General features: G+C 38.1%; 1 protein-coding gene across 1 annotated transcript in view; it reads right to left on the bottom strand.

The window, feature by feature from the left end:
* LOC149250716 (uncharacterized) overlaps positions 1 to 25,706 on the bottom strand; it is a 41,576-nt gene extending 15,870 nt beyond the window's left edge. The window contains exons 1-2 of the mRNA XM_089453725.1: positions 24,884 to 25,706; positions 22,217 to 24,706 (exon numbers count right to left, since the gene is read on the bottom strand). Coding sequence (XP_089309851.1) covers positions 22,217 to 24,706; positions 24,884 to 25,706 — 3,313 coding nt within the window. The remainder of the gene's footprint in view (positions 1 to 22,216; positions 24,707 to 24,883) is intronic.
* Positions 25,707 to 26,122: the final 416 nt, after the last annotated feature.

Genomic DNA, 26,122 nt, shown 5'->3' on the forward strand with positions numbered 1-26,122 from the left:
ATTAAATGTTTCAGGAATCAAAGGGATTACTTCCCAATAGGGGAATCCAACCTGAGTTACAGTTGTAGCAAAAGTGTCTTCTTCCTAACATCGGCATGTACATGATGTCAGTGATGGAAAGCGTGTTGAAAATATCAACAAGAAATGCTAAAAATAACATTCAAAATATTCCAATTTTAGTTTGTCCTTGAATTAAAATTCAAATTTAGTCTCACAAGTTGTTTGAAAAATAATTAATTAATTCATCTTGAGTTAATTAGTTGGAGAAATTCAAACTAGAAGTCTTTGTGAAGTCAAGCAACAATTATCCCTTAAATTAAGGAGATTATCCCTTAATTAAGGAGATAAGGATGAGTTGTAATTAGTTAGCTCAGTTAACTGAGTTATGTCCAGTTAAATTAGTTCCAAACAGTTTGAGGAACTAATTGTGAGTTTAATTAGTTTACTCTAGATAACTGAATATTCTCTCATAAATAACTCATGCATGTCAGTTTAGACAAAGACCAATTGAGATTAAAGACAGGGACAATGTACTATTAGTTGTTGGGTTATGTTATATTCTTTCCACGACTAGTCCACGTAGTTAAATGAGGGGTTAGAAGGGGGACAGATCCCCCCCTTCATTGCGCCGATTGCGTAGCGGGGGTGGGGGGTTTCACAGGGGGTTTGAGGGGTGCAGGTAACCCCACTCTATGGGGTTCAGGGTAGCGCCTTGGAAAATTTTGTTTTTGGACTCTATATTAGGTTGGGTGGACCTACCTATGGTTTTGTGCATGATTTTTCGCACATGGTTTTGGACGTGATGGTTTTTGGTCCATGGCTTTGGACGCTATGGTTTTCGTTCCATGGTATTGGATGCTTCGGCATGTATAAATATGTATTGTAACATTGAAAGGAACATAATGAAAAATCAAGCTGTTAGTCCTCGTTTTGGGATCCAGGGTGAAATCTTTGTGTATATGTGTTTTATGTGTTATGCTCTCGCATTGTTTATTTTCTGTGTTTTAGAATTCGTATGTAGGTAATTTTTGTATGGGGTTAAAACCTACATTTGGTATCAGCGCTGTTTTGGCTTTGCTGAGAAGTTTTTCTCGAGCCTGTGATAGACCCTATTCAGTGGGAGATCTGTGAGATCGATTCTGGTGGTGAAAGAAGATGGTGAGCAGTGGAAAGATATAGATCGAGAAATTTAATGGTCAGAGTTTTGAGTTGTGGAAACTCAAGATGGAGGATCTGTTGGTGGATAAAGATCAGTGGATCATGGTAGATCCGGGTACTAAACCAATGGGAATATCTGATGAAGAATGGAAGAAGTTAGATCAGAAAGCAAAGAGAACAATACGATTGTGTGTCTTAGATTCAGTATTGCTGAATGTATCAAGGGAAGCTACGACGAAGGCTTTGTGGGACAAGTTAGGGACTTTGTACTAATCTAAGTCTCTGGTGAATAAACTGTTCCTGTTTAAAAAGCTGTATAACCTAAGGATGAAAGATGGAGACTTGGTGACAAAGCATCTGAACACATTTAATACTGTGGTAAGCCAGTTATTATCTGTTGATATTAAAATTTCAGATGAAGATAAGTGCATCAGTTCTTTTTGTTCTTTACCAGATTCATGGGATAGTTTAGTTATTGCAATAGGTAGCAATGCAACTGCCTTGCAGTTTGATGAAATAGTCTCATCTTTGCTGACAAAGGAGATGAGACAAAAAAATATGGAGAGCTAGAATGGTGATGCCTTGTCTATACGAGAACGGTCCCAGAAAAGAAACAAAAATAAGTCATCGAGTGGGAGATCTAAATCTAGAGGGAGATCCAAATCTCCAAGAAAACCTGTAAAGGTGGTGTGTTGGAAATGAAGAAAGGAAGGGCTCTACAAAAGGGATTGTAAATCTAAAGCTTCTGATAAAGGAAAGGGATTTAATGATGCTCCTTCTGCAGAGGTGAAAACCACCTCAGATGAATGTGGGGATGTGTATTTGTCTTCTTCAAGTACACATGTAGATCATGAGGCATGGTTGATTGACTCAGGTGCATCCTTTCACTTCACTCCCCATAGAGAGTGGTTCTGCGAGTATGAGAAATATGATTGTGGTGATGTCTTCTTGGGGGATGAAAGGAAGGTTAGAATAGTTGGTCGCAGAAAAGTAAAGTTGAAGTTGCAAGGTGGAAGGGTTAGAACACTTATGGGAGTTCTGCATATTCTTGCATTAGCCAGAAATCTGATTTCTGTAAGTAAGATGGATGATGAAGTTGTAAAAATAGTGTTCAAGAAGGATGTCTGCAAGATGGTTTGGGGAACACTGGTATTGATGCGGGGAGTTCGAATTGGAACTATGTACAAGCTACAAGGTAGCACTGTTATTGATAAGTGCAGTAGTTTTGTGGTTTCTGAAAGTGGAGTAGAAAATCTAGTGGTATCTGGAGGGAAGAACATGCTATGGAATCAAAGGCTTGGACATATTGGAGAGAATGGACTTCAAATACTTCATGGTAAAGGTATGGTAGAAGGTATGAGTAAAAGCTCTCTGGATTTCGATTTCTGTGAAAATTGTGTATATGGGAAGCAGAATCGGGTGAGTTTCCCCTCTAGTGGTAAGAGGGTGAAACATATATTAGAGCTTGTGCACAGTGATGTGTTTGGACCTCTGAAGGTTCCATCACTGGGTAAGTTTTTGTACTATGTATCATTTATAGATGACTTCTCAAGGAATACATGGATATATTTCCTTAAGAAGAAATCTGAAGTCTTTGGTAGGTTTAAAGAATTTAAGGCTCTGGTGGAAAACCAGACAGAGAAGAAGATAAAGGTGTTGAGTATAGATAATGGTGGAGAGTTTTGCAGTAAGGAATTTGAAGAATTCTGTAAGAAGTGTGGTATAACACGACAGAAGACTACTCCATATACACCTCAGCAAAATGGAGTTGCAGAAAGAATGAACAAGACATTGATGGAAAGGGCAAGAAGCATGCTCAGTGGTGCCGGGTTAGGACAAGAATTCTAGGCGGAGGCAGCGGAGAATGCATGTTACCTGGTCAAGATATCACCTTCATCAGCATTGGAAGATAAGACTCCACAAAAGGTATGGATTGGTAAGAAACCTTCTCTTTCACTTCTGAGGGTATTTGGATGTGATGCATATGTACATGTTCCAAAGGAGAAAATAATCAAGTTGGATAGTAAATATGAAAAGTGCATCTTTATTGGGTATAATGATGGTTTAAAGGGTTATAAGCTTTGAAACCCAGTAACAAGGAAGGTTGTGTACAGCCAAGATGTGGTGTTCAGAGAGGTGAAAGATGTTATTAAACATGAAGTCCAACCAAAGGAACCTAAGAAGATAGAGTTTGAGCTTAAGGAGGAAGAATCAGACTCTAACAGAGGAGGAATCAGAAGATGAAGAGCCACAAACTGTGGGTGTGAGAAGATCAGTTCGAGAAAGAAGGCAGCCAGAAAGGTATAGTCCATTTGTTTTATGTTCCAATTTTTCTTTATCTATTACTGATGATGATCACAGAACTGTGAAGGAAGCAGTAGATTCAGAGGATGGAAAATTTTGGAAAGAAGCCATGGTTGATGAAATGGCATATTTGCACAAAAATGAGGCTTGGGATCTAGTGGAGTTTCCGGCTAGAAGGAAACCCATTGGCAGCAAATGGGTGTTCAAGAAGAAGACAAATGCAGAAGGAAAGGTGGAGAAATACAAAGCTCGGTTGGTAGCAAAAGGTTATTTCCAAATGCCAGGAATTGATTTTGGTGCTATTTTTTCTCCTGTTGCCAAGGTAGCTTCTATTAGATTACTTTTATCTGTTGTTCCTGCTTTTGATTTTGAGGTAGAACAGATGGATGTGAAGACAACATTTCTTCATGGGGATCTAGAAGAAGAGATCTATATGAAGCAACCTGAAGGCTTTGCGGTGAAGGGTAAGAAAGAACTGGTATGGAAATTAAAGAAGTCTCTGTATGGGTTGAAACAATCACCAAGGATGTGGTATCAAAAATTTGATACATTTATACGGAGACTTGGCTTCATAAGAATAAAAGCATATCAAAGTGTGTATTTTAAATTAATTGGTGACTGTGTTATTTATTTGGTCTTGTATGTGGATGATATGTTGCTGGTTGGAAATGACAAAGAAATTATCCAGGATTTCAAGACCCAATTGTCCTTCAAATTCGACATGAAAGATCTTGGTGCTGCAAACTATATTTTGGGCATGGAAATTAAAAGAGATCGAGAAAAGAGGAAGCTCTAGTTAAACCAGAGGAAGTATTTCGAGACAATACTGCAGAGGTTTAATATACAGGATAGTAAACCAGTGAAGGTTCCTATTCCTGTAGGTGTGAGGTTATCTACTGAACAATGTCCCAAGAAATAAGAAGAGGAAGAGGACATGTCCTGTGTTCCATATGCAAGTGTAGTCGGTAGCCTGATGTATGCAATGGTCTGTACTAGACCATACATTGCACATGCAGTGGGATATTGAGCAGGTTTATGTCAAAACCAAGTAAGGAGCACTGGACAACAGTGAAGCGGGTTTTCAGGTATTTGCGTGGCACTAGTGATACTGGTTTGTGATACCAAGGAAGACCAAGATTGGGAAAAGTGTTGGATATTTCTGGCTTTGTTGATGCAGACTGGGCTGGAGATCTGGATCATAGAAGATCTACAAGTGGGTTTGTGTTTAACCTATTTGGAGGTGTAATCAGTTGGATGAGTAAGAAACAATCTGTAGTGGCACTATCAACTACAGAGGTAGAATACATGGCAGCCACTCATGCAAGCAAGGAAGTAGTTTGGTTGGAGAGATTGTGTTCTAATATGGGGTTACTATAGGGAGCTATAAGGATAGACTGTGACAACCAAAGTGCAATTTTCTTGGCAAAGAAACCTGTTTATCATTCAAAGACAAAGCACATTGATGTTCAATATCACTTTGTGAGGGATATGAGAGAAGACAAAAATGTGTTACTGGTAAAGGTGGACACTTTGAAGAATACTACAGATGCATTGACAAAATTTGTGAGCTCTGAGAAGTTCTCTTGTTGTAGAGAAACAATGGGCGTTGCAGGGCTGGATAAATGACTAAGCTCTCTTGTGGCGCCCTATGGAAAGAAAACAACAAGTGGGATAATTTTGGGTTGAGTTATATTCTTTCCACAATTAGCCGATGTAGTTAAACGGGGGGTGGAGCACCCCCTTCATTGTGTCAATTGCGTACCGGGCCGGGGGGGGGGGGGGGTCATAGGGGGTTTGAGGGGTGCAGGTAACCCCACTCTATGGGGTCCGGGGCAGTGCCCCGGAAAATTTTGTTTTTGGACCGTATATTAGGTTGGGTGGACCTACTTATGGTTTTGTGCATGATTTTCACACATGGTTTTAGACGTGATGGTTTTCAGTCCATGGTATTGGATGCTTCGGCATGTATAAATATGTATTGTAACATTGAAAGGAACATAATGAAAAATCAAGCTGATAGTCCTGGTTTTGGGATCCAGGGGAAAATCTCTGTGTATATGTGTTTTATGTGTTATGCTCTCGCATTTTTTATTTTCTGTGTTTTAGAATTCATATGCAGATAATTTATGTATGGGGTTAAAACCTACATCAATTGGAGGAATTTTCCTATAAAGGAAACTCATCCATGTAGAAGTAATAAGGTTCCTTGAGGACTGCGTAGTTTTATAGGGTGTGAGATCAGTTTGAGAGATCAATGTTACACTTGGTAACAGCTAGATCACCCAGGAGAAACTGCACAAGGAAATAGGAGGTTTGGAGGGCAGAGGAGAAGGCTTGTGAGAAACTTTGATTGCCTATGAGCATCCAGGAGGATTGTACTAAGAGCTGGCTAGCTGTGAGAGCTAAAGCTTTGTGTAATCTTGATGTATTTCCACCTTGTATGATAATACAGATAGTGGGGTTTTTAGCTGAGGCTTTCCACTGAGTATTTTCTGTATTTCATGTGTATTGATTCTTCTTCTTCTGGTTATATGTGTTCAACTAGATCTTGCTCAATATTTAAGCTTCCACAAGTTTGATAGTAGAAGTAGATTATAGTATTTTTCTTTGGTATATTGCATTATCAAGTTAATCTATAGTCAGATTTTCTACATAGATCAGAGGTAGATTTGTAGAGAATTTGCAGGAAATTATACATGGTGTTAGAGCAAAGGTTATCAAAGCTGTGAACAGTATCCTGAGAAGAGAATTCAGAGTTTGAAGTTTGGGATTGCAGGTGCAAATCGAATTCATCTCATACTCTAGGTTGGTCAATGGCATTCTATGGCTTGAGACTTGAGTATGCCTTGGATGGAAGCTCGAACTCCATAGCATGGAAAGATCACATGGAGGCTGTATTAGAAGACAACAACTTGAAGGATTTCATTGATCGAGAAATCCCAAATCCAGCTTCAACTAATGCACAAGAGTTGGCTGAGTGGAAGAAGTGTGTGGCGAGGGCGAGACAGATCATCCTTGAGAGAGTTCAAGACCATATTGTCTTGAGTCTTCATGGGAAGGATACTCCATATTCAATGTGGAAGACATTGAAGGACCTCTACCAGAATAGTAGCGACTAGAGGAAATTGGCTCTCAAGGATAAGCTTCAAAGAATCAAGATGGAGAACGACGATACTATTTCCACATATCTAAACAAGCTCGCCACCTATAGAGATGAGCTTGGAAGTGTGGGAATAACTACTGCTAATGATGATATGGTGAGCCTCCCTCTCCTTGGCCTTCCAAAGAGCTGGAATAGCTACCAGGACTCTGTGAATGGAAGGGAGAAACTACCATATTGGGAACGACTGTGGTTGGATCTCATGCAGGAGGAGATCAGGAGGAGCACACAAGATGGTTCTTCATCCAAGGATGATGAAGAAAATCTTGCCTTAGCGAGTAAGGAAAGGAAAGGGAAGGGGAAGGCACCCCATTCCGAATAAAATTATTCTCATGGAGGGAAGAAGGTTGACAAGTCTAAAGTGAGATGCTTTAATTTTCATGAGACGGGTCATTATGCAACCAATTGTCCATCGAAGAAGTCTAAGAAGGGATCCTTGGAAGGATCGTAAGGTGAGGCATTAGCCTCCCAGTTCGAAATGGAATTTACTCTCATCGCATGCATGGTGTCATCGATGATGGGTAGTTGTTGGTTTCTTGACAGTGGAGCCTCATTCTAGATGACCGGCGATAAAAGTTTATTTAGTACCTTGGAGGAGAAAGACCTCAAGATTCGCATAGAGATGGGTGATGATGAAAGGTATAGTGTTTCAGGAGTGGGCACGATTGCTTTTCAGAGGGAGCATGGAGCTCTTATTACCTTGATAGATGTGAAGTATGTGGCTGGACTGAAGAAGAATTTGGTATGGATCGCGATGTTGGAGGACAAAGGCTACGATGTTGTATTTAGTAAGGGAAAGGTTTTCCTTAGACACATCACCACGAGACAAGTGAAATAGATCGGTTCACGAGTCAAGAACCTGTATGCTCTTGAGGTTCAAGATGCATGCAAAGCCTTGAGGAGCAAGGAAAATGTTAGAGACTTGGTGGTTGAGAGGGAGAGTAAATTACCTCTCAACATGCAATCCCAGAAGAAGTCTCAGACAATTGTGGAGGAGCAACAATTGGAGAAGTGGGCAGAGGGATCACATGCAGCCATACCTCCAGGTGTGAGGTGGGGGGATGTGAAGTGATAGTCCCAAGAAACCTGAAATTGGGTAGGGTCCATTGAGAGGTTTTATCTCATGGATTGTACCTTGCTACGGGAGCCCAAAGTACACAGTAGCGGGAGGAAGTAGTGGGATTGATGCAGTCAAAGATCAAAGTGACAGAGGCTAGAGTAGTTAGATACTGAAGAGCGCAGAGAAGAACTGACAACAGTGCAAAAAGGCAGAGTTAGTGGAAGCACAAAGTTTTCAGTTGACAGAGGTAATAGTAGTCAGAGACTTTGATGATAGATGCATCATATTGATTCAGGTTGGATATTTTTTGTTTCTGGAGTTGCTGGAGCAACAACACTCGAGTTGAATTACTTTCTTGTTGAGAGGGAGTGTTGAAAATAACAACAAGAAATGCTGAAATTAGAAATTCTAAAAATAACATTCAGAATATTCCAATTTTAGTTTGTCCTTGAATTAAAATTGAGAATTAAAATTCGCATTTAGTCTCACTAGCTGCTTGAAAAGTAATTAATTAATTCATCTTGAGTTAATTAATTGGAGAAATTCAAGTTAGAAGTCTTTATGAAGTCATACAACAGTTATCCCTTAAATTAAGGAGATTATCCCTTAATTAAGGAGATAAGGATGAGTTGTATTTGAGTTGTAATTAGTTAGCTCAATTAACTGAGTTATGTCTAGTTAAATTAGTTCCAAATAGTTTGAGGAACTAATTGTGAGTTTAACTAGTTAATGCATGCATGCATGCAACTAGTGTACTCTAGATAACTGAAGATTCTCTCATAAATAACTCATGCATGTCAGTTTAGACAAAGACCTAGTTGAGATTAAAGATAGGGACAATGTACTATAGGTTGGAGTAATTTTCATATAAAGGAAACTCATCCATGTAGAAGGAATATGATTCCTTGAGGATTGCACAATTTTACAGGGTGTGGGATTAGTGTTACACTTGGTAACAACTGGATCACCCAGGAGAAAATACGCAAGGAAATAGGAGGCTTGGAGGGTAGAGGAGAAGGCTTGTGAGAAGCTTTGATTTCCTGTGAGCATCCAGGAGGATTGCTGAGAGTTGGCTAGTTGTGAGAGCTAAAGGTTTGTGTAATCTTGATGTATTTCCACCTTGTATGATAATACAGATAGTGGGATTTTTAGCTGAGGCTTTCCCCTGAGTATTTTATGTGTTTCATGTGTATTGATTCTTCTTCTTCTAGTTATATGTGTTTAGCTAGATCTTGCTTAATCCTTAAGCTTCCACAAGTTTGATAGTAGGAGTAGATTATAGTATTTTTCTTTGGTATATTGCATTATCAAGTTAATCTACAGTTAGATTTTCTACATAGATCTCAAACATAGATTTGTAGAGAATTTGCAGTAAATTCTACAAAGCACAGAAATTAAGACGCAAATCCAAGGAGTGTTGAATAAAAGGATCGTTTAGCCTACTCCTTTACCATGTGGTGCACCTCTTGTTTTGGTGCCTAAGAAGAATGGTAAGCATTTCCATGAATGGGATTCAAGAAGTGGTTTTCATCAAAGTAGAGTTATTGAAGGAGATATAGGGAAGACGACATTCAAAACCAAGAAAGGTTTGTTTGAATGACTTGTTATGATTTTTGGTCTTTGCCATGCTCCTACTACTTTTACGCATATGAAGAAAGATGTGATGAAGCCATTTCTAGACAGGATCATCTATTTGGATGACATTTTCATTTTCAAAAAATTTCATTATGAACATGTCATGCGTGAGAAAAAAATACTTGATGTCATATGTCAAGAACATTTGTTTCTAAAGATGTCAAAGTATATGTTGGATAAAAATTCTTTGATGAACTTGATTCATGAAATTAGTTCTTCCAAGTGTGTTCAGGTTCCCAAAGTATTTTTGGCAATCTGCGTGGGACATGGAGAAGGTGAGCTAAAGTTAGACCTCTCCAAGATTGAAGCCGTACAAGTCTATGGTGGTTTTGACTCCATTCCTGTAGACACAGGTGAAAGAATCATACATCCCTGTGAAGCTGCAAATGCCTTTGGTCTGCTCGCAATTTACGTAGGCATGCTCAAGATAATCATTTGGATAAGAGGTTTTTTCGGAGAAACCCAATGTTGGAAGATACATTTTGTTAATTTTTCTTCTATTGTAGTTCATTTTCATTCGTTGGTAGTTGTGCTAAAAGTCTTGTAGTGGGGAGGCAAACAACAAGAGGCATCTGATGCTTTAAAACAAAAGACCAGTACAACTCCAGTACTTGCTTTTCTAGAATTGAGACAGTCATTTAAGTTTCAGTTTGCTATATGTGACTATGCCATGGGCACAATATTTTTGAAATATGGTAAGCCCATTTCCTTTCATTCAGAGATTTTCAATGATAAAGTGTTTAAGTTGCAATGACAAAGGCACTTCCATTGGATGGGTTTTCTTCTATTATTCCACTTGGTCAAAAGGTATAAGAAAGGTATAAGCGACAAGTTTGTTGATGTACTTTCTAGGCCTGTAGTTTGTATAACTACTTTCATCAAGCATCATTTTGTTTTACATGAAAGTTATGTTCAGAAAAATACATACTTTCAAGATGTATATTCAAGCTTGAGTCAAAGGAATCAAGTGGAGGAATTTGTTTACCATTTGCATCATAATGTATTGTATCATCTTGGTAAGAAGTATGTTGCTACTGGTAGTAAAATGGACAAGGTAAAAGATTTCATTGAATGACTCCAAATGGTACATAAAATAGTGTAAGAACAACTTGAAAAGGTTAAAGGCTAGTACACAAAAAGACACGACAAGAATCATGGAGATCACAAGTTCCAATTCAGTGATCAGTGGATTGAGATTGGAAAGGTGAGGGAACTATAACTTCACTTGCTGATCAATTGAAAGTGATCTTTTAGGGTCAAAAATACTTTAGTGGGGAGGAGTGATCAGGTGATCAAAATTAGGCTAAAAAATCAAAGTTTCAAAATCTTGATAAAATTAGCTTCAGATCGATGAGCTTGTCATTCTAATTCCAATAGTGCAAACGACACTCAAATTCGAGCTCATATATAAAATTTATAGCAAGTCAAAGTTCAGGTTTGACTTGCTCACACGGCAGGATTGGATGATGCGGCAAGGTCCTTCAGTGAATGAGGAGGTTCCAAGTGGAAAGCTTCCATTGGCCCTTGCATGTCACAAACCGCAATCGCAGGTAGGTTGGTGTTAAAAATTGGCCCCCGAGTAGGGAAGGGTTGTGATGTGATAAGGTAGATGGGAAGGCATTCAAGAATCAGCTGGAGGCGCGATGTGATGGATCGCATTCGCACATCGATGAAGGGAGGTGTTATAGAATTAGCCCCTGACAAGTACTGAGTTGCGATGTGATCAAAAATCTCTCACAACACTACAAAATCGGCCCCGATGGGTTTGGGTTGCAATGCGATATCGCAATCACAAATCGTAACACGGTGCAAAGTCCCACATATATAAGACTCCAGTACTCTGCCAATTGTGAAAGGATCCTCGATGCGATACATTTATAAGCTCCAATTAAGAGTTTCGTCAGGTTCGCCGAATCAAAATCACATTTCACCTGCCTGATTCAAAGTCCATAAGACTATAGGACTCTACCGGTTGGGATTTGCAATGGAAAGTTGGTGTCGACAAATTATGGCCCATCGCACGGCAAAATTCTTGCTCAGTTACCGTGTTTTTGGGTCTAATTTGTAGGATTATGTCGGAAATGGGGCAATTTGTGGAGTGAATAATGAGAAAACAAGGGGAAGTCATAACGTCTTCATTTTTTCACCAAATTGGATGCAAAAAGAGGCTAGATAACCATTTTTGGACATTCTGGACTGATTGGAGCAGGTTTCAGAAGCATTTGAGCATTGCAAACACAAATTTTTACACTTTTGAGCATAATAGAGAGGCCCAAACCATTGGAAGCTGGACCAAGGAGACGTAGCCTAAGAGGGGTGAACTCCTTTATCATGTTCCTATTGTAATGTGCTTTTGATGAGGTCCTGTAAATGTTTATGTTGTTGTTCAGTTTCTGATTTATGTTAAATTTCTCATAAAATTAACATTAAAACTCTTCATTTCACTTGTAGAAATTCATGAATCCTTATGCACAATGAAAGAATTTTGTTAATAATGTGAGGAATATCTTAGCACTGCAAACTAATATTCTAAATCAGATCACCATTGCTTAACAACCTAGCTCAAGAGTATCTTCTCGACAGTGTCTTGAAAGCTCTTATGTTTTTCCTCTCTTTCTTCAAGAACTTCCAACTTTCTTTCTTGCCTTACTTAGTAGTCTTTTCCCACCAATTTTTTTATCTCCAGGTAGAGAGTAACTAACTGTCTCTAATTATCTAGTATCTAACAATCCCATTTTTGGGTCCCCTCAAGTGAATTCCAAGACTTGTCATTTTTAAACAAAATGAAACAATAACATTTAAAAAAAACAACTTTGTAGTTTCAATAGGATTTTCCACTAAGCCCATTATCTACCAAGCTTGCATAGTAAAAGTAAATTATGAATATTTACAATACCTGGGGGTGTTACATCTTACCCCCCTTCAGCTGAACACCATCCTCAATGTTCATTCTTATTCTTGGAACAGGTCTGGATATGTTTTTTGCATAAGGTAGGAATTTTCCCAAGTGGCCTCTTCCGTGCTGAAATGCCTTCATTGCACCTTAAATTGGGTGATTACTCACCTCTGTAACATTGTTTCTCTCTACTCGAGAATACGTAGGGGTTCTACCAGAAACTCTCCATCCAGTTCGACTTGTTCACAATCATAAAGTTGTCATTAGTTTTACTAATTTATAATCACACACACACACACACACACACACACACATATATATATCCATAAAAAATCATCATTAGGTTTACCTACACCTTGTGCAAGTTAATAAATGTTTGGGGTCATATAAATACTTCTTTAAAAATGAGACATGAAATACATTATGAAATCGTATGTGGCTAGGTAGTTCGAACTAGTATGCTACAGGTCCAAATATTTCCAATATTTGGAAAGGGACACAATAACAAGGTGCTAACTTTGCACAACCACCCCATATTAAGGTACTTTTCTAACGTTTAACTCGCACATAGACATGGTCTCCAACTCGAAACTCTCTATAAGTCATTTTTTTATTTGCATAAGATTTCGGTCTATCTTGGGAAGCCTTTAAATTTTGATGTACCTTCTTTACAGTCTATTCCATATATTCTAACATTTAAGGCCCTAGGATTAGTTTGTATTCAGAGTTTCTCCAATTAGTAGGGTTTCTACACTTCCTTCTGTATAGTACTTCAAAATGACTCATCTTCAATGATTCATGATAATTGTTGTTATATGCAAATTCAACCAAGTGAAGGTATTGTTCCCATTTGGTTGGTTGTTGCATAACATACATTCTTAACACATATTCTAGCACCTAGTTCACTCTTTTAGTCTGCCCATTTGTCTAAGGATGGTAGGCAATATTGAATTGAACTTGGGTGTGTAACCCCACAAAAAGAGCCCTCCATAATGTTGAGGTGAACTTCAAATCTCTATCTGATATCACTACCTTAGGTATGCCATGGAACCGAAATATCTCCCTCATAAATATGTAAAAAATTTGAACATTCTTATATGTGGATTATACCAGAATAAAATGGATTATTTTACTTAGATTGTCTACCACTACCATGATAGAGTCATTGTGAATTTTGGATCGAGGTAATCCTATTATGAAATCCAATGTAACAACATCCCATTTCCATTCTGGGATAGGTAAGGGATGCACTGGTCCTGTTGAGCGTTGGTGTTTAGCTTTAACTTGCTGACATTCTAAAAACTTTGCCAGGTAATCTATAATGCTTCCTCTCATTTCGGGCCAATTTTTTTTTTCTTCATCGTAGACAATATTTTTTGGTATCTGGGATGGGAAGCATAAAGAATCTTATGAAATTCATCTACATTTAATTGTTTGATAGCCATCTAGTTAGGAACATATACTCTTCAAATTCTCTTCATTTACACCATATTTAGACTAATTTCCAAATCTGGTTGCCAACTTAGCTTGATGCCATAAAAATTCATACTCTGGATCCTTTAAGGAAGCCTCCTTAATATGGTTAGAGAAACTAATTTCAGCTTGACTATAGGAGACTTCATACACACAATGTAATTTCCTACTTAAAGCATCAACCACTCTATTTTCTTTCCCTTTTAGATGCTTTATATCAAAGTCAAACTCACTCAAAAAGGCGGTCCATCTAGCTTGATGTGCATTAAGATTAGGTTTCTTGAAGAAACTAGTTAGGTTGTTGTGATCGCTCATTAAAATAAACTTCTTACCTAGCAGGTAGTGTCACCACATTTTTAAGGCGTGAACTACAACACTCAATTCTATATCATAGGTAGAATACCTCTGCTCATGATCTTTCAACTTTCGTGACTCATAAGCTATCACTCTGCCTTCCTAAATCAAAACCCCACCTACTTCTTCTAGGAAAGCATTTGTATAGACTACAAATTCTTTTGTAGGGTCCGCAATTTTTAGTGTAGGGGTTGTGGTTAGTAAATGTTTTAACTAATCAAAGCTTTGTTGACAGTCTGTTGTCCATTTAAAATATTTTCCCTTCTTTTGCAAAGAAGTTATAGGGTAAGCTATTCTAGAGAATCCTTCGATAAAACAATGATAATACCTTGAAAAACCCATAAAGGACCGAATATCTGCCACATTTTTAGGAACATGCCATTCCATGATGGTATTAATTTTCTCGGGGTCTATAACTATTCCTTCAGATGAAATTATATGTTCTAGGTACTGTATTTGGTCCTTATAAAAATCACATTTGTTGTACTTAGCATATAGTTGATGCTCTCACAAAGTTTGAAGCACTATCTGAAGGTGTTTCTTAAGCTCTTCTAAGTTCTTTGAATAAATTAAAATATCGTCAATAAAAGTTAGAACAAATTTATCCAAGGATACAAAATACCATTCATTAGACTCATAAATGTTGCGAGGGAATTGGTAAGTCCAAATGAAAGTACCACAAATTCATAATTCCCATATCGAGTCCTAAATGTTGTCTTTTAAATGTCTTCCTCCTTGATTCTTATATGATGGTAGGCTGACCATAAATCAATCTTAGAGAATATGGTGGCACCTTTAACTTGATCAAACAAATCATCGATTCTTGGCAATGGGTATTTATTTTTTATAGTTAATTTATTTAGTTTCCTCTAATTAATGCACAATCGTAGGGTTCCATCCTTCTTTATTACAAACAACACAAGAGCCCCCCATGGTGACACACTTAGGCAGATGTACCCTTAATAAAGTAATTCTCGCAATTTCATTTTAATTTCTCTTAGCTCAGCTATGCTCATACGATAAGGGGTTTTGAACACTGGGGTTGCTCCCAAGACCCGTTTTATTGTGAAGTCAATATTCTTCTTTGGTGGCAGCCCAGGAATTTCTTTTGGGAATACATCAAAAAAATCTTGAATGATTGGTAATTTTCTAAAGTTATTGTTTTATATTTAGTGTAAGAGTATCCAATCTGTACAACATAAACCTAACAACCTTTTCTCAGGAATTTACCTAGTTGGGTAATTGTAATAGGCCATAACTTAATAGGCCTTTTGATGCCTTGATGTTCTTTCCTATAACCCCCCTCTGTGAGGAAACTTAGGGTCTTCTCTTTACATTTCACTAAGGACCAATGTCCTTTTAACAAATCCATCTCGATTAACACTTCATAGGATCCTAAAGGCAACACATTCAAAATCACCATAATTGGTTGTCTTGCTACTTTGATGGGGAAGTATTATATCTTAGCAGTCACTCTTCTTTTGGTTCCAATGGCTAGCTGTACTAACTAAGGATTTTTATATTTTTTGGCACGTAATTGACATGATTCAATTACTTTTGGAACGATATAACTCAGGCTTTCCCCTAGATCTATTAAAGTGGAAACATTACAATTAGCTATTTTACCCTCCAACTCTATAATTATAGGTTGGTATTCGGCCTAATGATCCTCCAGTGTGGCATTAATCTTTGGTATATTTCATGCCACCTCTCCAACTGTAGAAACTTCTTGAATGCTAGCGACTGTTTCTATTCTGGCATGATGTGGATAGTTATTATAATAATGGGGTTCTCCACAACCCCAAAACTATAAGGGAGGCTTTTGCGTATGAATTAGCTCTAGTTTACTGGAAAAATCAATTTCCTTAAATTCGTTTGCAGTATGAACTTCTGTTAATTTTTTCAAGGTTGGTTATTCTACTAGCCTTTGTGCACATTCCTAGTGATGGCAGTTTTTGCATTTCTGTTATTCTGGAAATTCTTTTATCCTTTCTTATTTGACCAACTTTTCCCATTGTCTCCTTTTTGCTTCATCTGTTGGTAGAAAATACAATATTTACATATTGCCTCATCCATTGTCTTCAAGTTATCAAATTCCAATCATTCTTTCATGAATGTGGGTAAGCTTCTTATGAAGCATTGTACCTTAGCCTTTTTCCCCAGTGTAGGGAACATATCGCAACAAGGAGGCAAACTTAGTTGCAAATTCATCCATGGAAAATTTTCCTAACCTTAAATCGTGAAACTCCTTATATTTTTCATCATAGAATCACTTTGTCAGATATTTATCTTTAAAATGTTTTTGAAATTTATCCCATGTCACCTCTTGCTCATCAATTCCCCGAATAGCCTTGTTGGGTCTTGAAAATGTCATTCATTTCCATTACACTTTCACTATTATGTCCATTATATCACCTCCATTTCATCTCCATTTCACTACTATGCCACTACATTCATCCCACTTTCATTATCATTGGGCCACATTTATGTTTTTCCAAACTTTATTAACTCTTAGCCCTTTTAAGTGAATTTTTGGTTAAAAATTAGAAAATAATGTGCATATGCTTATACCTAACAAGTGGGTTGAGATTGTTGACATGTGTAGGTCAAAAGGAAGCTTCTAGAAGACCTTTATATGGCACCCTAAGGCCAAATTCGAATTTGAGTGGAGAGAATCATGGGATCATGAGGATATGTGTCACATCTCCTAATTGTATTGAAACTCTAAGAAGACATGTGTCTTATCAATTCCTATTTTGATTAGGACTCTAGAGGTAGAAGGAGAGATTCATGGAATCTCATTAATGAGATGGCTTCTCATCTTTTTGTATAAATAGGAGATCTCTCTCCTTCACTTGTTAGCTTAGCTTTTTAGTTCTTAAGCTTGTAGCCTTTTGGTAGCTCTTTAGCTTGGAGCTTGTAGTTCTTCTTTGGTGGCTTTGGAAAGCTTTGGAGAGCTTTGTTATACTTTGTAATTTTGAAGAATTTGAATAAAGATTTGATGTTCTCAACATGGAAGGAGATGTGAAGTAGATGTCATGGAGCACATTAGAATGTAAGGTAGAGTAGATTTTGTTTTGAAGTTTTGCTTTGATTTCATTCAAGTATGTCATTTTATTGCTTTCAAGTTTGATAGTTTAGATTTTCCATTCATGCAATTTTAATTCATGCAAGTGTGTTTAACCGGTTGATTGTAGATTTATCTAACTGTGTAATCTATGCTTGACAAAATATTCCAAGAAAGTAGTCTTCCTATTTTCCGATTGGTGAATTGGAGCATTAGAGCGCACAGTAAATTAGTTTTTCTTTACATGTTCTTGCTTTTTTCTTAGTAGGATACTCATTACATAGGTTCATGTCTCATCAAGTCTTTTTAGTTCCTTACGAACGAAATTGGCAATATGTGAAGTTATGAATGGGATTTGATTTGTTTACATGTTCTTGCTTTTTGCTTAGTAGGACACTCATTACATAAGTTCATGTCTCATTGAGTCTTTTTAGTTCCTTAAGAACGAAATTGGCGATATGTGAAGTTATGAATGGGACTTGATTTGTTTTTCTTTCTTTTTTCGTATTGTAGTCTTTCGTTTTCTCATGATTATATGATGATGTTTTTAAAGCCAACATTGGCAGAATGTTATGATTATGAATGAGATGACTTGCTTTCCATTAGTATAGCATTAGATAGTTTAGTTTCATTCTCTCATCCCATATAATGATGTTTTTAGAGCCAACATTGGTGGAATGTTGTGATTATGAATGAGATTGTTGACTTGCCTTTCATTAGTTTAAGAGCAGTTTCAAGTTTTAGTTTTGCCTTTAGTTTAAATTGCAGCAGTTTTATTTTTCTTGCTTTTTTTTCTTAGATATTTTGCTAGCTTAGATTAATCTAACTATTCAAAGTTTGGATTTGTTTCATTTTCTCTTCTCTTTAGAAATTAGATTCTAACGTAAGAAACAAAACCCATAAAAACAACATAAACTATAAAACAACGAAGTAAGAAAAAAGGTTAACTAAGCACATATGGTGCACCATACTTCATCAGTTTACGATACTCGAATTGATAATTTATGTAGAGCAATTTAGGACACTAAATTGACTAAACATTTTGGCACCATTACCAAGGAAGTGTAATTAGGAGACCTTATTTAATACATCTAAAAAAAAAAGAATTAATAATTTCTTGAGTATGCTCTCCTCTTGCACTTTGTGTGATCTGGAGGATCAGAAAAAGAATTGTTATGTTAAAAAAAAAAAAGAGATAGAGAGAAAAGGGGGACACAATAAACTTCATCATTTCATTTGATTCAATAAAATAAAACAATAAAAAAAAAAATCCAACTGCTTTGATAGATTCAGTTGTCCAAGATTGACTGGTTATGGTTTGTAGTGACCCTCAAAACACTATATCCGATTTTAATAAGTTTTTTCAAATTAGTTGTGGAATGCAGCCTGATTCCGTAGCTAACTGAGAATCACGCAACTGTTTCCAAGGTTTAGTAGGTTGCAGGCATTCAATGAAGAAACTGACCACGTGGACATCTTTAGAATCATCCCGACATGGATCCTATCCTAGTCACCCAGCCCAGATTGATAAAAAAATCAGTTTAAGACCTCAGTCAAAGTCCTATTTTTAGCATATTTTACTTGAAGTCTTTGCTGCCTGAAATTGAAAATCATTAATCATTCTTATAAAATTTCACAATTTCAGAGGAAAAAAACAATCAATGGCTATCCCCAATTCCAATTTCCATTGTGGCCTTAATAAGAACTCTGCATTCCTGTTTGAGCTTTGGCCTTGAAACAAACCTGCAAAATCATAAAAAAAATATAAAAATAAACCTGCAATGTAAAAAATTCTCCCATTTTAATTGTAGCTTGAAATATCCTCTGTTCTTTGGCTTTAACCTCAAATTTGAAAGTTGTGGGATTAATCTGAGCCGTGAAGAGAAAAAGCAATAAAATAGTAGATCATCAGCTTCACAGCTTCTGTCAGACATGCACAAAAATCAGCAACTGAAGCCAACAACTGTAGATGAATCAAGGTTCAGCTAACCCCTTCTCCTGCTGAGCTTCAAAATGAAGATCTCACTGTGTTTGGCACTTGAATAGCCGTAATGACAAACCATGATAGACTAGTTTACTTATCTACACGACCTATAAAAAAGTAGGTGAAAGAAATGCCTAATTCGCATGATATAATAAGAGTCTAGCTGCTAGCAAACAGCTGGAATAGGTAACAAATAACTAGGTCGATAGCTAGGTCAAAGTAGTTTATTGTGTTGAGCAGAGGGGATTGTGTCCCACGGGGTTCATCCATTGACGTTTGCTTGATGCTGTTGGTTAAGTAGATATTGCAAACCTAAAGAAAACACAATTGCCATAGCAATTTAGGATTTAAAATGCAAAATTGGAAAAAATGTCAAACTTCAACTGCACGAAATAACAAACAGAGACAAATTTGGCAAAAATAAAACATGGCTTTTTTCGTCAATAGGGTCCATTAGATAACCTAGAAATCATATTAAGGAATTTGAAGCGGTTTGGGATATTTTTGTAGTTCTTTGAAGCCCATTTTTGCAGGCTGCGAGAGGAAAAAACAAAATTTGAATTAATGAACTGATAGTTTGATTTAATTTGGTTGTCTGGGGAAGGGAATTCCAATTTGGGAACCTAGTATGTGATGGCATTCAATCTTATTTACACATCTTTAATGACTAACAGTCTCATGCAACCTCTGTGACTGTACTTCAGTTTCATGGCCGACAGCAAAGACGTATCCAAAAATCATACAGCTCTATTTTAACTCCATTACGTGAACCGAGCTTTGCACAGATAAGTCGAGGACTGGATTCTTGTGAATTGTAAGCTAATTGAATATGACTCTCTCTCACCGAAGTTTTCGTTTTCTACTCCCGCAACCTTTTTATGAACTCAAACCACTCAGACTCCATTCAGTCTCATGGTTCTGTTCATGAGGGATACTCTGCCTCCACACAGTCTGTCTGTACACCAAGCTTTACAACCTTCATCTATTTCCATTCATACGAGTCTTCTTACTTCGTAAACCCTTCTTAACGCAACCTCATACTCATCATTTTCCAGTTCCATACCGATCGATTCTCTCTCCACAGTCTTCTTCCATCGTCTATATAACCATTTTGTTTTCATATAACCGTCATTTACATAGGTATTTACATAGTGAAAAATGGCATAATTGGTCTCATTGTGAGGAAGAACCCAAAAGAGTCAAATTCATGGAAGGATACCCTCAGTTGAAGGGAACATTGAACAAGGCTGGCTGGCTAAAATTCATCAAAAAGTTCAAAGACCATCATAAGGAGGTTACCAAAACATTTGCAAGATCTTTTAGCTGCAGAATGCAACTTTGTTCCGCAACTAACTGACAATTTCGCAGCCATTTTTATGCTTTTTTAGCTTATAAGTGTTAAGAGACGAAACAAGCCACATGGGTAGCTGGGAAAATTTCAGTACATGGATGGTGTCTTATTCATTTGATCCAAGTCAATGAAAAAGACCCCGGTCAAAGAAAAGTCAAGATGTGTGTTATCACTAAGTTTCTACACTAAGTCACTACATGTCAAGAAGAAAAAAACAATTTTGAATCAATGTAATGAATAAGTTATTTACTCACTTTTATGAAGGTATTGATTAATTTTGGACCGATGATGAAAATGAATGGCTAACTTTTTATTCAAGATTTTTAGCTACAGAAATTGCGCGCGTTCCACAACTAAAGTCATTTCGTAGCTAAAGCCATTCCGCAGCTGAAAAATCTCATTGTTCAAATTAGCCTAACTTTCTCACACAAAATCAGATTTTAATGATTCAAGTGTCATTGGAAGGATCTCAACAAGATATACACAATGAGAAATCCATCATTAGAGTTTGAAACAGTAAATAATGAAATGAATTGCTGAAAGGAAGCAACATTCAACTTGAGGCACCAATTCCAAAGCAGGTATAAATTCTTTTGATTTTTCCTTTGAGAACTTGTTTCATTGATACAAATTCTTAGTTTTGTGTGTAAATATCATAACTACAGAGATTGATCACCTCTCTCCTTTGATAATTTTACATTCCATTGCAGAAGAAGTATTAGTTTTTTTGCAGGTTCTAGGAGGAAGGACAAATGACTACAAGTGAATGGTGTCTCTCTAAGAGACCAATTTGTTTCATAAGAGGATGATCAGCAACAAAGAGGAAATATGCTAATGCAAAATCAGATCCAAATACTTCAAGAAATTTTAGATACCATTGTCTCCATCACATCCATACTTCATAATAAACCATTCACCTCATTTCCCTTCATTCCATTTACATTCACATACACTTTCCATTACTTTTTCTCCATTCATAACCCACAAATAAAAGCAAGAGGCTCATTCACATGCTTATTGCCCATTGCCATTTCTACTCTCCATTGTCATCTTCCATTTTCATCTTCTCTTTCCTGTTATTTTCATTTCGCAAATAAGCCCTGCTTCAATGTAGATTATTGAGTCCATAGTCCTTTGAGTATAAGTTCCTTGTAAAGACACCTTGAGGCTTGCATGTCTTAATGGAAAGTCCTCATGCTAACAAATAATGGGAATACACCAATGTCCCTTGTTCATCGGATCTTCTAAGTGACTCGACATCGGCGAAACTATTTGTACCTAGCAAGATGTGTTTGGGTATCTTGACTCTCATTGTAATCAATAGTGAGAGTTCTCGTGTTAACTAGTGGCATCCATTTTTTTCCAAGGAAAAAATACCACGCTTTTCTATTAATGAAGTAATAAAAAAGCTACAAAAAGGAATGCGTTAACATTCAGCCTCTGTTTGCAAGGTCCACAGAGAAATTTATCTCTGTTGAGTTATCATAGTTGTCCATGTCTTTCTTGACCAAAGGACTTTTTGAGTCCTCCTAGATTTCAGCCTGAAACGGCCATATCAAAAATAGAAGTTCAGAAACGTCCACTAGAGATCTTGGGCCTCCTTTTTTACGGGAAAACAGCCCAATACAAAAAAACTATGAGTTTTAAAAAAAACTTAAAGCCGAAACTTTGAACCAAACAGTCGGTCCAAAACACAGTATCATCTATAAACGAAACATCACAAAGATGTATGAAATACAAAAAGACTAAGGAAAAGGTGGGTGATCCGACACACGGATCAGGTCCTGAGATTGCTCCGTTATCCTCCAAACTCCCAGAACTTGCTGCAGACCTGTTTTAGAATACCGGTCGGCTTCTTCATTATTTTCCCTGTAGATATGAGCAATGGAGAAGTTATTGAAATGAGACTTTAAACTTTTTACTTCTTCCAGCAGGGGGAACAGCATATAATTTCTGCATATAAATTTCTCATTGACCCAATGAATCACATTTGCCGAGTCGCCAAAAATCTGAACAGTGAGGATGTTTCTATGGATGAGCCAGCACAGGAGAAGTTTTAAGGCAGATAATTCTGCGAAATTGTTTGTGCCCGACCCAAGTCCTACAGAGGCTTTTAAGGAATGTGAAGGAGAGAGATGTATAATGATTCCGGCCCCAGTGACATTATTTTGGGCAGCTCCGTCAAAAAAAGCATAGGGGATGCCCTCTCTGATATTAAAATCTGCCCGCCTGTTTGAAGAAGTAGAGGCCTCAGGTTCAGGGAGACTAGCATAAATAGCTGATGCTTGAAGAGCAATAACATGTGCAGGGGTGAGCTTCTCGTTGAAAATGCATCCATTTCGGGAGATCCAAATACCCCAACAAACAATGGGCGGAAGATTTCTCAAATTTTTATCGGGGTAGTGATCCCACCAGTAATCCCAAGCAGCAGATAAAGTATCCCCTTCCCATCTCCCTGAGAATTTCAGAAGTTTGAAAATCTCCTCCCAAACTGCCCTGGAGAAAGGACACCTGACAAAAAGATGGTGAATCGATTCTGAGGCTTCCTTACAAAGGGGACATCTGCTTGGCCCCAATTGGAAACGGGCTTGTAGAATGTCCCAAGTGGGAATTTTATTTTTTAGCGCACACCAAAGAAATAATCTGGCTTTTTTAGGACATTTTAATTTGAAGAGGGGCTTTGCCCACCAAACCGGGGGTTCCCACCCTTTTCTACTCATCAAAAAACCATATCCGGCCTTTGGAGAGTAACGGCCTGTTTCTGCATGAGCCCAGACCAGTGAATCATGAACATCCTTTAATCTGACATTCGATCGTTTAAGTTCTTGGATGAAAGCATTCCATTCTTCTTGCCAACGAAAATCCAGATCCAAGTCTTCAGCTGATTTCCATCCCTGTCCCCAAATTGAAGATAATCCCGGGTTTGCAATCTGAGAAAGCTGATTGATTCCTTTAGAGGCTAGGTGTTCCAGCAACCCAGGAGAAAGAGCAAATAATTCATTACACCCCACCCAAGGGTCCTTTCCAATTCGCACACATTCACCATTCCCCACCTGCCAAGCTAATCCTTGTTCAATGATTTTAAAGGCGTCCACTGTTGCCTTCCAAATGACCGAGCAATTTCTCCCTTTTTTGTTTGGGCTTCTTATCCAGTCTTCCAATGGGGTTGGATCAATATATTTCCTTTTAACAACCCTGGTCCAGAGGTTTTCAGCTACAACAATTCGCCAACCTGATTTTGCCGCCAAGGATTGGCAGAAATCCACCAGCTGTTTTACTCCCCATCCTCCCCACTCCTTCGGTCTAGCAATCTTGTCCCAGGCGACCCAGGGGAGCACAGCATTTTCCTTTGAGCCTGACCACAAAAATCTGCTACAAATCTGCCTGATTTTATGAATAATTCCTCTGGGAATCCATGTCAGAGCTGCCCAGAACACAGGGATGGCTTGAAGGACTGAATTGACCAAAGTCAGTCTGCCGGCTCGAGAGAGCCACTTATAGCTCCAATGCGAAATCCTCTGTTCAATCTTAGTCACTAACCAGAACCAATCTTGTTTGTGATAAGATGATGGTTTCAGCCAAAACCCCAGGTATTTGAAGGGCTCATCCATCGGACAGGTTTCAAATGGCATGATGGAAGTAATTGCACTTACCTCATGTCTATTGAAGCCCTCCAAAATGTAATGAGATTTTCTGTGATTAACTTGAAGTCCCGTGGCTTTCAGAAATAGGTCAATAATATCTTTAAGAACTTTTACCTCATCTAGATTCCCATTTAAGAATAACAAAATATCATCAACAAACAATAGGTGAGAAATGAATAAATTTACAGCAACCTCCAAACCTGTAAATAAGCCCGCCTGTTTTGCTTTTAAGATCAGTCTGCTCAACCCCTCTGCAGCCAGGAGAAAGAGCAGAGGAGACAGCGGGCACCCTTGTCTCAGACCTCGCTGGCTTTTGAAAAACTGGGAGGCCGCCCCATTTATCAGTACCGCAAAATTGACATTTGAAATACACCCCATAATCCAATTTATAAACTCTACTTTGAACCCCAGGTGGGTCAGAAGTAATCTTAAATACGACCAGTCAATCCTGTCATAGGCCTTGGACAGGTCAATTTTTAGAACAGCCCCTTTCTTCTTTGCTTGTCTGATACTGTGGATGGTTTCCTGTGCGACTCCAATTGCTTTGTGAATTTGCCGACCATCCAGGAACCCGAACTGTTCACTTGAGATATACTCAGATAGATAGGGCTTCAGGCGTACTGCAATGATCTTTGCAATAATCTTATAAATAGTATTGCAGAGGGAGATAGGCCTGAAGTCTTCAAAAGAGGAGGGGTTCTCATTTTTTGGAATAAGTGCTATGAAGGTGGAATTGAAAGAGCTGAAGATTTCTCCTTTCATTCTAGACTCCTCCACCACCTCGGTAAGCTCATCACCAATAATATCAAAAAAATGAGTGAAACGTTCTATCGTCCAGCCATCCGGTCCCGGGCTTTTATCCTTAGGCATTGTCTTTATAATACGCTCAACTTCCTCCTTGTCCACTTCCCTAAAGAGAAGCTCTGCATCTTCTTCATCCACCATCCTTGGAAATGCTTGAGCTGTTCTAATAATTTCCGCCAAGGAGATCCCCCTTGGATTTGAAAAGAGGGCTTGAAAATGATTCTTCCCTAAAGAAGAAATTTCTTCAAACGAGGACACTTCCCTTCCATCTGGGTCTCTCATCTTCCAAATGGTGTTTGCTATTTTTCGCCCTCTTGCATAATTATGAAAAAACTTTGTATTTTCATCCCCTGCTTTTAGCCAAATGGCCCTACTTTTCAGCCTCCACTCCTCTTCTTTCTCCAACAAAATCTTTGCTTTACCTTTTTCTAAAGACAGAATTTTCTCTTTTGTTTCCTGGGACGCATAGGCATCTGAATCAGGGTCTTCAAGAACCCCAATAGCCTCCTCAATCTTTACCAGCTCCTCATTCTGTTTCCTTCTTCTCTCAGCAGCCCAATCAATGGTTGCTCTCTTAAGTCTCTTCAGATTTTCCATAAAATGACCTCCTTTGCTGACCTGAGAATTCGGCCCCAAATGTCTCCAGGTGCTTTTGAACAGTTGTTGGTAAGACTCCTCCTGAAGCCAGGAGGCATTAAATTTGAAAGGGGAAGCCGGCTTTGCAGGGGGCTTAGTGAGTTCGAGGTAGATTGGAAAGTGATCCGAGTTTCCCCCCTCACCCACCCATTGACGGAACAAAGGGATAAAAGTCGCCATCGTTTCATTGATGAGGAAACGATCCAACCTCTTAGCTACCCTATCTTCGCCCGTTCTTCTGTTCCTCCAAGTCGGCTTTGTCTTTATAATATTTACATCAATCAGCTTTGCACTCTGAAGGGCCTTTGAGAAGAAATCTGATAATGGATCTTCCCTCACGGATGGTCCCCAAGCTTCCGCCAGTCCCAAGGAGAAATTTAAGTCCCCCCCAATCACCAAATTTTTGTTCCTTAGGATCTCTTTTGCCAAAAAATTATTCCAAAAAGAAACTCTACCCTGGCAAGGACCATAGATGTTAATAAGCAGCAGAGGCTGGTCAAACTCAGACGATAGAGCCTCCAAACCCAAAACATGATCCGAGCCCCAAATGCTTTGGATCTTTAACCTCCCGATTTTGAAACCTATAGCAAGGCCTC

Source organism: Pinus tabuliformis, chromosome 7 (genome assembly GCF_031772625.1).
Source record: "Pinus tabuliformis cultivar Carrire ecotype Pingquan chromosome 7, CPIR1, whole genome shotgun sequence".
Classification (NCBI taxonomy): Eukaryota; Viridiplantae; Streptophyta; class Pinopsida; order Pinales; family Pinaceae; genus Pinus; species Pinus tabuliformis.